This window comes from Cetorhinus maximus, chromosome 12, assembly GCF_964194155.1.
Source record: "Cetorhinus maximus chromosome 12, sCetMax3.hap1.1, whole genome shotgun sequence".
NCBI classification, from domain to species: Eukaryota; Metazoa; Chordata; class Chondrichthyes; order Lamniformes; family Cetorhinidae; genus Cetorhinus; species Cetorhinus maximus.
Window position 1 is genome coordinate 50,921,930 of NC_135890.1, and position 13,290 is coordinate 50,935,219.

Genomic DNA, 13,290 nt, shown 5'->3' on the forward strand with positions numbered 1-13,290 from the left:
TCAGTAGTGAACAGAAGTGCCAGCCAGTAAATGATGTGTTAAGGCTAGGAGAGGAACTTGAACACATGACCTATTGAATCAGAAGGAAAGCCCCACCGTTGACAAAAGGATACAGTTTAGCCCGTCGGTCTTTGTTGGCACTTTGTAAAGCAATCCAATTGGCCCTCTCTCTACCTGTCCCTGTTTCAAACATTGTTCCAGTACAAATGTTACCAATTTGTAATGATACTTACATATCTATGTTTTTCTCTTTGTGAAAAGGCATGTTCATATTTCACCTCAAATGCTGTTCCTCTGAAGATTTCTTTCATCAACGCAGAGCCTTTGGGCAAAAATATCAATGTGATATACAAGGTAGGGCTTGAATGACTCAGGAAAACTTAATTGTGGTATATCTGAAAAATCCCAATTCAGCATTGACTGAGTGAGGATTATTTATGAAATCAAAGATCTTCCTCTCTAGTTGTCAGAGTTTCACTGGTAGATGCGTGAAGTGTGTTTTTCACAAACTATTGGTGGAATATCAAAATGAAACATATTCTAAAACAGTCCTTGGAGTTTCAGAGTGGATATTCCTAAAAAGACCAATGCTGCACCACTGCCACTGTTCAACATCAACAACAGGCAGCTGAAATTGCACCAGTTGGTCCAATTGCTGAAAAACTGTTGTCATGACAAAAAAAAATGCAAATACAATATGGTATCCAGGGAGATAATGCATTATATTTTATGTTTAAAACACCCAAAGAACAATGCAGTTGACAAGAAGCAATGAAACCAAATGAAGGGATGAATATGGGATCAAAGGTCTGAATGAAGTTGAGGTGAGAGTGACTGCCCTTGACATCAAGGCAGCATTTGACCGAATGTGGCATTAAGGAGCCCTGGCAAAACTGGAGTCAATGGGAATCGGTGGAAAACGCTCCACTGGTTGGAGTCATACCTAGCACAAAGGAAGATAGTTGTGGTTTTGGGGGGTCAATCATCTCCAGGACACCATTGCAGGAGCTCCTCAGGCTAGGGCCTAGGCCCAACCACCTTCAGTTGCTCCATCAATGACCTTCCTTCCATCATAAGATCAGAAGTGGGGATGTTCACATATGATTGCACAATATTCAGCACCATCCATGACACCTCAGATATCGAATCAGTCCATGTTAAAATACAGCAAGACCTGGACAATATCCAGGATGGGACTGACAAGTGGCAAGTAATATTTGCACCATACATGTGCCGGGCAACAACCATCTCCGACAAGAGAGAATCTAACCATTGCCCCTTGACATTCAATGGCATCACCATTGCCGAATCGCCCATTATCAACATCATGGAGGTTACTATTGACCAGAAACTGAACTGAACTAGCCATATAAATACTGTGGCTACAAGAGCAAGTCAGAGGCTCAGACCCTGTGGCGAGTAACTCACTCCTGACTCCGCAAAGCCTGTCCACAAGGCACGAGTCAGTAGTGTGATGGAATAGTCTCCACTTGCCTGGATGAGTGTAGGTCGAACAACACTCGAGAAACTTGACACCATCCAGGACAAGGCATTGGTGGCACTACATCCACAAACACCACATCCACAAACATTTGCTCCCTCCACCACGACACACAGCGGCAGCAGTGTGTACCATCTACAAGATGCACTGCAGGAACAAATTGTGGAAAAGGCAAGGAAAAGGGAAGGGAAGAAGCATGGGTAGAGAGTGAGGGAAAGATGAAGGATTGGGAAAAAGAGTGAATGGGGATGACTGAGAGCAGAGTAAAGGAAGGGTGCGGGAATGGAACATTCAATGAAATAGAGGAAATAGAAGAATTGGTATTAGAATCAAATTTGTAGATAGGAGGGAAAGCATTGGAACAGAGTTTGAAGAAATATCTGAAGAGGCTAATTATAGAGATACCGCAGATTTCATTTTTTGCGTGCTACAATTTTTTTTCATGCCCTGGATGTAAATAGCCAGAATTAATTGTTACACTCATCATTAGTGGGAAAAGAATAGGTAGCAGTGCAACCTATGCTCTTGCACTGATGTTTTGAAAGCTCATTCAATAATATATTACTGTAATAATCCTATAGATCAGTGAATATTGCCTCTTAGTGCAGACTGTTAAAATGACAAAAGACATCCAGTGAATAAATTTGCATTTATCTGTAAAATGTTAGCTGCTGAACCAATCTGTGTGTGTCAACACTCAAGAATGTGGCTATTGTTGTTTAGTCTTTGATACATCACTGGGTGTGAGCAGATATAAATGACACAGCAGTTAAGATCAGCTCTCATGATGTAAATAGCATACAAACTATATCTGTTTTATTCCTTTTAGTGTTTGAAAGCTTGGTAAAATATTTGGTAAAATCATGTATCACTAGGATGGTAGAAGATAAGTTATGTGAATCTTGATCTATTCTTGTTTAGAATTTCCTATGCTCCAATGTAGGGGGCCCAGAATTAATTCAGTTTATGGCTGGCTGCCTTGTAGAGAGAAATATAAATAATTTATTTTAGTATGTTCATTTTGAAGTTATATTAGATTTTACGAATTTCAAGAATTGAGGGCTCATTCGGATATTATGTTTCACTTGGAGACTGAAATGCCAGTATTTGTAATGCTGAAGTCAAAGGCTGATCCCAACAATAAAGGCCCATGTGCACAAGGTTCCCTGAAACAATGAGAAGCCCAAAGGGAGTTTCCTGCAGCTATCAAAGTGTAGGCTAACTTACTTCACTTAAAACAGCCATTTTAGTATTCTGTAGTACACTGAAAGCAAACACAACTCTGAATATTGTCTTTATATAAAGAAAGTTAATCTCCTATAATTTGTACATCGGAGTCAAGACTAAGTATAATCTTCAAATAAAACATGAATCGTGGCCAGGGTTTACTTTGACCAGTTGTACAGACATAACGCGATGCATGTTTTGAAGTTAAATACTCCGTCCTTTTTTTCACGTTTTCATTATAAACTCTGCAGTACACATATTAAATATATTAAAAATATTGTGTTTGTGCACAGTTCCTGTCTGCTGCAACAGCATGCACTTCCTGTGACTGTTGTACTTGAATCCTGTAACATTTTCCCAGTCTTACTTTTGTTGATAATACCTCTACTGTTACAGAATAGTATCTCCTTCAACTTGCTGTAACATGTAACCTCAAAAGTCTCATATCTAGCAGACATGTCACACCTACTCCCTATTGTTACTAAACTATGTACACTTCAAAACTACCCCAGGAGCAATGCCACTGGGGGCATCTATTACTTTCTTACTGGATTTCCAAACTAATTGGTTTTGAACTTTCCCTCTTTCCAGTCAGGAGATGACCTTCGACAGGACATGCTTGTTCTACAGATGGTTAAAGTGATGGACAGGATATGGTGCCAGGAGGGGCTGAATATGAGCATGATTGTCTATAGATGCATATCAACAGGAAGGGGGAGAGGTCTGTTTTGTAGCATGTTGTCTTCATTATTAGAGTTTTAACCCTTAAATTGCAGTAATAAGCAGTTTATATTTCTGACCTAACAATATTTCATGCCGGCCAGTACTCACTGGACTGAGTTGCTCACCATATTTGGTTAATTGTTCATGTGCTTATATCAGGGATTACATGTAAGCATTTCCAGCATCACACTGATACCCCAAAAACTTAACAAGCAAATACTCTGCATGTATTAACAGCTTGAAGCAGATGATAGCAAGTATGGTCTACAACAATTACATAAAATTATACTATCGTTCATATGCAACTTACTGAAGATCATGCTTAAGTCATGATGTAAATTCACCACTTATATTGGCTGTTGTTGTACAGTAATGCGCTTAATGCAGATAAAAACAATTCAGCATGTGCATGACTTTTTTGTGCTGCTACACTCAAACTATTGGACTTCTTGCAGGACTGGTGGAGATGGTCCCTGGTGCCACAACACTCGCCAAGATCCATATGAAACATGGTATTATTGGGCCGCTCAAGGAAAACACTCTTTTAAAATGGTTCCAGGAACACAACCCCACCGAGGATCTGCACAAGAATGTGAGCTTTAATTAGATGTTTATTTCATGAGAAAGACGCTGGGCTATGCTCCTCTTCTGCTAAGTATCTTCCTGTTACATAACCAGAGATCTGGGAGCTAATCACATTCAGCTCAGGTTGTTTTCACTGCATTTCCTGAATCTTTTCATCCTTTACCATTTGTGGTGTATTGAAGGGAACTTAGAATAGAGGAAAGCAGAACTTGGATTGAACCTGCCATTTCTACCATCAAAAGAACACTGATGTGTTCTAGAGAGTTTGAATAGTAGCAAGGACAATTACAAATTGTGAAGAGAGTTTCACAGAATCCATCGTATTTTCAACTCAGATTGGGAGCAATTATGAGTTTGGTCTTTAAGATGCTGAGAATTTGATAATGCAGATGCAACAAATTATTTGACTTAGATTGAAAGGAAGAACTAAATGCAGGTTTAGAATTAATAAGCCTCAGCTAAGATTGAATAAACATTTTCCAGCCATGGGCTACCATTAGGTAAACTCACCATTCCAGCTGTCTCCACAGGGACCTGTGCTTCAACGTTAGGACTACAGCACTAAGTTCCAATTTCCAATTTCTTCTCAAGCAGCTACCAATGTATATGAGAAACAGACTCTCAAGGAAAACAGGCACTTAACTCCTTCTGAAAGCAGCTGGTTAAATGCCTGATTGACCAACTGACTCCAGAAAGTGACATTAACCAGACGTTTGTTGATTCAGGTCGGCGTAAAAGATCCTACAGCACAATTCAAAGAAGAACAGCTATCCTAGCATATTAACTGATCAAAAAATCCTGGAAATACTCAGCAGGTCAGGCAGCATCTGTGGAGAGGGAAAGAGTTAAAGATTTCAGGTGAATGACATTTTGTCAGAACTCAGATTTCCAGCATCCACAGCATTTTGCTCTCATATTAACCGATCTATAACCTCATTGTTTTTTTGTGGGAACTTGCTTCTCCCTTCGCCCACATAACAACAGCGACTACACTTAAAAAATCATTAGTCGTGATATGCCTTATAACTTCACCCCAATTTTCATTGCTCCATCAGTGGTGGCCGTGCGTTCAATTGCCCAGCACCTAAGCTTCAGAATTCCCTCCCTGAACCTGTCCACCCATCTCCATCTATCTCAACCTTTAGGTGCTCCGTAAAATTTACACCTTTGACTGAGGGCAGAATCATCCCAGATTTGCACAAAGTGTGGTATCGGGCGGGCAAAAAGTAATTTTACTTGCCGGCCGCAATGGCGGGTTTTCGCGCAGTATTGTCCCATTCCCGACGTGTCCCACCTCATTAATAATGCATTCACGGGAAACAGCTGGTGGGCAGGCTAAGGTTTTCCCACCATGCTGTAGTCTCAGCCACTTCCTCGCTCCGGGCACCACCTTTAAAGCGCACCAGAGCACATTGCCTACTTCATGTCTTCAGACCAGGACTGCTCTAGGCGACAGATGTCCCCGAAAGCAAAGGTGACAGCAGCCCCCAAATTTAGTGACGTCTCTCTGGGGCACCTGCTAGCCGCAGTAGAAGGCCACCACGATATCCTCTACCCCCACTCTGACTGTAGGAGTCCACCAGAGTCACCAATCTGGCCTGAGGGGGATGGTGGGAGCAGCAGTCAGCGCCACCAGAGCACAGAGAAGGTCAGCAATCCAATGCAGGAAGAGGAGGAATGCTGTCATTTGTTCCTCCAGGGTAAGTCAACCACCTCATCACTCTCAACTCTCACACTTACAAACCCATCACACATCCACAGGGATCTCACATCTCAAGGCACAACGACACTAACTCTCACACACACCCTCACATCTCCATCAGGCTCATATCCTCAGGAGCTCACACCCTCATCCCGTCCATGGCTCCGCCACCACACAAACATTCCACTCAGTGCCATGTGTCCTGCTCACACTCTCTCCATCTGTTTTCAGGAGAAGCTGGCTCACAACAGCAGGGAGAGGTCCAAGACAGGGGATGGAGTGGCCCACATTAGGCCTCTCACTCACTTTGAAGAGCGTGCCATTGCGCTGACTATCGGGATGAGGATATGGACCGTGCCTGTGGTGACGGTGAGGTCAGCAGTGGACACCCACCTGAGGATCCTGCACCACATCATCCCTCTCTCAACGCAACTGTGAGTGCTCTCTCTCCTGCTTTTGACTCTGCTGCCATGCACTAATTATCTCTACTTTGGTTCACAGGGAGCTTTGTAAAACGACCAACGTCCTCATTCAGCCTGTCCCTCAGCTCTATCCACATCCTCACCTCCAGCAAAGAGGACACCTCCTCCATTGAAGAGCTGGGAAAAAAACAGCCTGGAAGACCCGTCACAGCGCTTACCCACATCCTCCACCAGCGCAGAGACACACACCTTGGTGGGACCTAGATCTAGAGCTGGCTCTGGTGGTCTGCAGCAGGAGGAGGCAGGTTCAGCCAAGCTCCTCGGCACTTGGAGGACTGCTGGGGAAGAGGATTCTGTGAGGTCCAAGTCAGATGATGATCCTCTGGATTCGACCTTCCAACTCGTTGTGGAGAGTCAGCAGAAGGTGGGGGAGCATCACGCAGAACTTTTGGAAGTCCTCAACAGAGTGGCACGCGATTCGGAGGAGTGCACCCACCTGTTCTCTGATGCAGAGGTGCCCACATGTGCGCACATGGAGGGCTCTATTGGAAGGATGCCGGGTGCCATGGAGACCCTGGTCCAGTAGAACGCAGAGATGCGAGCAGACCTGCACTCCATCACGGGAGCCATGGGTGAATTCCTGCAGTGGCAATGCGAGGGGGAAATGGGGCACCTTGACGTCCCTCCAGGTGCTCCTTCTCCTCAAGCAGTCAGGCTGGGGAGGAGCGGCAGCTGGGCACCCCTGGTCTGTTACCTCTGAGTCCCCTTTGCCTGTGACCCCCTCAACCTCATCCTCTGTCAAGCAGAAAGAGCAGCTGGCCCAAGGAGGACAGCCAAAGCAAATCAAGGCCCTCAAGTCTGCGGCTCCCCAGAGGACCCACGCAAAAGTCAACAGAGGCAATGGGGCCAAACATTGCACAGGCTGTCTCCGCCTATGCTGCGGATGTCAGGGCAGCACCTAGAAGAAATGATAGGCCTGAAAAAGCTAAGAAATTCTGATCACAAGTGGTTGCATGGGTGAACACGTTTTGTCACTTTATAATCTGAATATATATTCACTTTCACTGAATAATGTGTAATGTTGTCTTTCAGTTTCATTGACAGGCTTCCTGAGTCCTTCCCTTGCATTCCCCCCATTAGCAGTTCAGCTGCTGCAGCCGGCTCGGGAGTGATTCTGGAGGGAGAAGTGTGTGTGTGGCAGGACCTCTCAGAGTTTCGTGCAAGCACTCTCCCACTCACGCGGAGCCTTCATCCATCACACTGATCTCACCGCCCCGAGCATTTTCAATGCTGCCGGCTGGGGTTCTCTTTCAGTTGTCCATCTGAGCCGACCTGCATCTCCGCCCACCCACTGGTCACACTCCCATGCAGCACCTGTGCCCATCTAACATGAGGCTCCGCTTACTTTCAATTTTGACAACGATGGTCATAGTCAAGATTTTGATTAGCACCCTCGTCCTTTCCCCTCCCCCAGTCACACAAGTCCTTTTGCCCATCACTGTCGGCTCCCCCTTGCATCACCGTACGCCTCCCCACTGTCACATACCAGCCTGAACCCTTGTCTTTCCAGGATGTCTATGTTCCCTCCCTTCTTGAGAAACCCACCCGCATACACATTGACCTCCCTGACCTCCTCCTTCCCACCCCCAGGGTCCGTGTCTGCCTCCAAGTTCCAACCAACACACTCGCCATCCCTTCTATCATTACCGATGCACTGTCGCCCTCCCAGCTCCCTCTCCCCCTCTCATACTCACCATTCCCTCCTACCACGCCCAGCCTCATTTCACTCTCCAGGAGGCATTAATTGATTCCACAGATCCCTCCCTTGCACGTTCACCTGAACATTCCCCTTGCCTTACTCCATCCTCCACTCTTACTCCCTCCTCCACCCTTAGTCCCCCCCCCCCGGATACCTCCCCCCCCCCCCCCCCCCCCCCCCGAACTCCCTACTCCCCCCAGACACCTTACCCCCTTCGAACTCCCTCCTCCCACCATCCCAGATACCTTCATCCCCGCCCCCAAACTCCCTCCTCCCCCCTGGACACCTTCCCCCTTGGAGTTCCTTCCCCCTTCCAAACTTCTTCTTCCCTCTGAACTCCTCCCTCTCTCCGAACTCCCTTGCCTACATCTTCATCCTCCCTTACACCTACCTCCCCACTTGCTGCATTCTCCCCATTGCACCCTCTTCCCCCCATACTCCCTCTTCCCCCTTCCCAACCTCACCACTCCCTGACACCTTCATCCCCCCCTCTCAACCTCAACCTCCCAACGCCTTTGCCCCCACTCCAACCCAACCTCACCCCGCTCCCCAGTACACCTTCCTCTTCCACTCACAGCCGGACCTTCCTCCACCCACCTCAACAATCACCCATAGCAGTCCATCGCCAAGTCCGTGATGTTCCAAAGCTGACCCAGGACATCAATAGAGACTTCCCACCTTCCATGAGCTGCTATACAGCGGAGCCATGTCCATGAGATTCCACCCAGCACGCGATGCACGTGTTCCTCTAGGGTCCGGTAGCTGCAGGGCTCCAGCATTTTCTGCTTCTCGGACGCCTGTGATCTGAGCAAGGCCCTAATAGTAAGCCCCTACTTCTGCACATCACACTTGTCCAGACGTGTTCTGGGCCGGTGTGTTTACCCCACTGGTGAAAAGATAAATCTAGTTTTGGGGGGGCGATTCCAGTCAGGCCTTACTTTGCGTCCCATTACCGGGATGCAAATGAGGTTCACACCAGCTCCAGCAGAATTGGCGTTCCGCCGTGGCGGAATGATCCCACTGAGCTTTCACTCTGATGTGTAACCAATTTTTGGCCTTCTTGCCATATTGTACCACACTTCCCCCCACGCCACCCCCCGTGCACGCCATGATGCCTGATGCCAATGGGGCTGGGAAATTCAGGCTTAAGCTTTTGGTCACCTATCCTAATATCTCTGTACTCGGTTCAGTGAAAAATGTTGTCTAATAATACTTCTGTGAAGCATCTTGGGATGTTGTAACTGTGTTAAAGGTGCTATATGAATACAAATTGTTTTGTTAATGAGCAGTTGTATCTAGGTGCAGAATTTTGTCAGTGAAGGGTATTAAGTCACATTGAGGGTCAAGGTGTCTGGATGGAAGAATATTGTGGAAATTTTGCTTGATAATCTTTGAGGATTAGAGGGTATTTATGCAGATGTTTCCCTCAGAACGTGAAATAGATGGGTTAAAACTAGTGGATTAAATGGTCTTGCATTGTTCCAAGCTTTCCCAAGCTCTTGCCAGTTCCAATGAATTGGTCTTTGATACCAGCCTTAACTTGCTGAGATTTTCTAAAAGGTAATAATAAAACAATACATTTCAACTACTGGAAAATGTTGAATCTATTGGTTGATACATCAGACTGGCTCAATACCTTTTGTTTTATTCATTGATGGGATATGAGAGTCTCTGGCTAGGCCAGCATTTGTTACCCATCCCCAATTACCCTTGAGAAGGTGGTGGTGAGCTGCCTTCTTGAACCACTGCAGTCCCTGTGGTGTAGGTACACCCACAGTGCTGGTAGGGAGAAGTTCCAGGATGTTGACCAGGTGACAGTAAAGGAACAGCGATATAGTTCCAAGTCGGTGGTGAGTGGCTTGGAGGGGAACTTGCAGGTGGTGCCCTTATATCTGCTGCCCTTGTTCTTCTAGGTGACCGAGATTGTGGTTTTGGAAGGTGCTGTCAGACGAGGTTTAGCAAATCACTGCAGTGCACCGTGCATATTGTACACACATTGCTGCCATTGTGCGTTGGTGGTGGAGAGAGTGAATGGGGCGCCAATCAAGTAGGCTGCTTTGTCCTGGATATGGTATCAACCTTCTTGAGTGTTGCTGGAGCTGCACTCATCCAGGCAAGTGGAGAGTATCTCATCTCACTCCTGACTTGTGCCTTATAGATGGTGGACAGGCTTTGGGGCGTCAGGAGTAAGTTACTTACCACAGAATTCCCAGTTTCTGATCTACCTTTGTTGACAAAAAATTTATATGGCTGGTTCAGTTAAGTTTCTTGCCAACAATAACCCCCCCGGGATCTTGATGGTCAGGGATTCATTGATGGTAATGCCATTGAATATCAAGGGGAGATGCAAAGATTCTGTATTGTTGGAGATGATCATTGCCTGGCAATTGTGTGACATGATTGTTCATTACCACTTGTCAGTCCAAGTCTGAATGTTGTCTAGGTCTCGCTGCATGCGGGCATGAACTACTTCAGTATCTGAGGAGTCGCGAATGGTGCTAAACATTGTGCAATCATCAGCGAACATCCCCACTTATGACCTTATGATGGAAGAAAGGTTGTTGATAAAGCAGTTGAAGATGGTTGAGCCTAGGACACTATCCAGAGGGACCCCTGCAGCGATGTCCTCGGGCTGAGATGATTGAGCACAAACAAACACAACCATCTTCCTTTATGCTAGCTATGACTCTGACCAGTGGAGAGTTTTCCCCCCCGATTCCCATTTACTTCAGTTTTGCTAGGGCTGCTTGATTCCACACGTGATCAAATGCTGCCGTGTTGTCAAAGGCTGTCACTCTCACCTCAAATCTTGAGATGAGCTCTTTTGTCCATGTTTGAATCAAGACTGTAATATGGTCAGGAATCATGTGGCCCTGGTGGAACCCAGACCGGGCATCAGTGAGTAGGTTATTGGCAAGTAAGCGCCATTTGAGTGCACTGTCCGTGACACCATTCATCATTTTGCTGATGATTGAGAGTAGACTGATAGGGTGGTAATTGGATGGATTGGATTTTTCCTGTGTTTTGTAGATAGGACATACTTCAGCAATTTTCCACATTGTCAAGTAGATAACAATGTTGTAGTTGTACTGGAACAGCTTGACTTGGAGCCCAGCTTGCCTGGAGCGGCAGTCTTCAGACCTACAGATGAGATGTGGATGAGATGTGGTCGTTGTCGGTGCTCATAGTGCTTGCAGTATCCAGTGCCCTCAGCTGCATTTTGATATCACGTGGAAGTAATGAAATTGGCTGAATACTGGAACCACATTTATACATGAGAATTTTTTTTTTTAATTCATTCATGGGATGTGGGCATCGCGGGCTGGGCCAGCATTTATTGCCCAACCCTAATTGCCCTTGTTCCGAACTCAATCACATTTCTGGGTCTGGAGTCACATGTAGGCCAGACCAGGTAATAACAGCAGATTTCCTTCCCTAGAGGGGTATTAGTGCACCAGATGGGTTTGTACAACAATCGGCAATAGTTTCGTGGTCATCATCAGACTTTTAATTCCAGATTTTTATTGAGCATTACCCTGGGTCTCTGGATTACTAGTCCAGCGACAATACCGCTATGCCATCGCCACTGGCTCCTTATTTGCTGCTATGTCTGATTGTGAAATGTTGACTTTTTTTAACAAAGTTAACAAAAGGCAATCACTCTGCCAGGTGCTGGAATCCAGCATCTGGCACAAAGAAAAGGACCTTCCCTCACCTCACACACCCAAACCCAGAGCAATAAAGGACTGAGTGAAGAACAACATTGGTAATTGAAGTGTACCACAGCGGTAACCCAGTGTCAGTCTGGATTATGTGCTGAAGTTTGTGGAGTGGGACTTGAGCTCACAACCTTTCGACTTGAGAGGTAAGAATGTTATCACGTGAACCAAGGCAGTCAGGGATCACTGGATATTTCCATAGACTATCAGGTTAAATTAATCTTTCAACTAATCATTTAAAAGAACTTCAGAGGGGACTTTTAAAGTCTTTGAGTTGTTGCTTTTTGGATCGAGTCATACTATTGATGATTACAGAAAACGTGCTAAAATAAAACCACTTTGATGCTATGTGTGTCCCAAAGCTGGCACCACAGGTGCCTGTCACTTCAGTCTCACATTTGCAGTAGCTCAAACCAGTGGCAGACAAGACCAGTTATGTTGTTTAAACCTGGTTTCTTGCAGCAAATCTTGTCCAGCCCCGGCTGGTTGACCTATGGGTTGCAGCTGCTTTCATGAGCCCACACGCGCTGACTAGACGGAGTCTCACACATGAACATTCTGTATACTGTGATAGGGGTTTTGGACCAAGAATTGTTCCGTTCCCTGGATTCAATGTTTACATTGCTTCTTTTATTTATTGCTGTTTTGCTGATTAGGCTGTGGAAAACTTTATCAGCTCCTGTGCAGGCTGGTGTGTTGCTACTTTTATTTTGGGCATCTGCGATCGCCACAATGACAACATTATGCTGAAAACCACAGGCCACCTGTTCCACATAGACTTTGGAAAAATTTTGGGGCACGCTCAAATGATTGGAAGCATGAAAAGGTTAGTGCATTTAACTTGTTCTTCAGCATGCTTTGAATTACCACTTATCAACTGTGGCTCGCTGCAAGCATTCTTGGATGGGGCCAAGTCCAACTCCAGAGACTTATATTGGCTGATAGTACAGTGCAGCACTGAGGGAGTGCTGCATTGTCTGAACATTGGGGTGAGATGTTAAACTGAGGTGCCATCTGGCTCCTCAGGTGAATGTGAAAGTTCGGGAGGGGTTTCCCTGGTGTCCTGGCTCATATTTATCCCTCAACCAACATTATTAAAACGGATTATCTGGTCATTTATCCAATCTGCTTGTGGAGTCTTGCTGTGTGTTTCCTACATTACATCACTGACTACACTTTGAAAGCCCTTCATTGCTGTAAAGCATTTTGGGCATCCCAAGGTCATGAAGGGCACAAGCTCTCTTATCATATCAAAAAGTATGCATTTAGTTTGTTAATTAAAAACAGTACAAGCGATATGTTAATAAGGGTTTGTCCATGGTTTCAACTAGGGATCGTGCTCCTTTTATATTTACTTCCGAAATGGAGCATTTCATCACAGAAGGTGGAAAAAATGGAGTTCGTTTCCAGAGGTTTGTGGACCTGAGCTGCCTGGCATACAACATCATCCGACAACACACTCAACTCTTGATGAATCTACTGGAGCTGGTAAGAGAGAAAACGCTTTGAATTTGCTGAGTTTATGAAATATCAAGGTCCTTAAAATCCTTGTGTCCCTGTTGGGAACTTGGGAAGAAGATTTCTGCCTGGGTTTGGTGGGGGCAGGCTTTTGGGGCAGCATTCCTCCATTTTTAAAGCTCCCTTTAAAATAC

The 13,290-nt window shown here is 45.6% G+C and overlaps 1 protein-coding gene across 1 annotated transcript in view; it reads left to right on the plus strand.

The window, feature by feature from the left end:
* Window positions 1-13,290, plus strand: part of LOC144687974 (phosphatidylinositol 3-kinase C2 domain-containing subunit gamma-like) — a 232,986-nt gene that overhangs the window by 158,283 nt on the left and 61,413 nt on the right. The window contains exons 21-25 of the mRNA XM_078554634.1: window positions 262-354; window positions 3,320-3,449; window positions 3,907-4,043; window positions 12,295-12,464; window positions 12,970-13,126. Of these exons, the coding sequence (XP_078410760.1) occupies window positions 262-354; window positions 3,320-3,449; window positions 3,907-4,043; window positions 12,295-12,464; window positions 12,970-13,126 (687 nt within the window). The remainder of the gene's footprint in view (window positions 1-261; window positions 355-3,319; window positions 3,450-3,906; window positions 4,044-12,294; window positions 12,465-12,969; window positions 13,127-13,290) is intronic.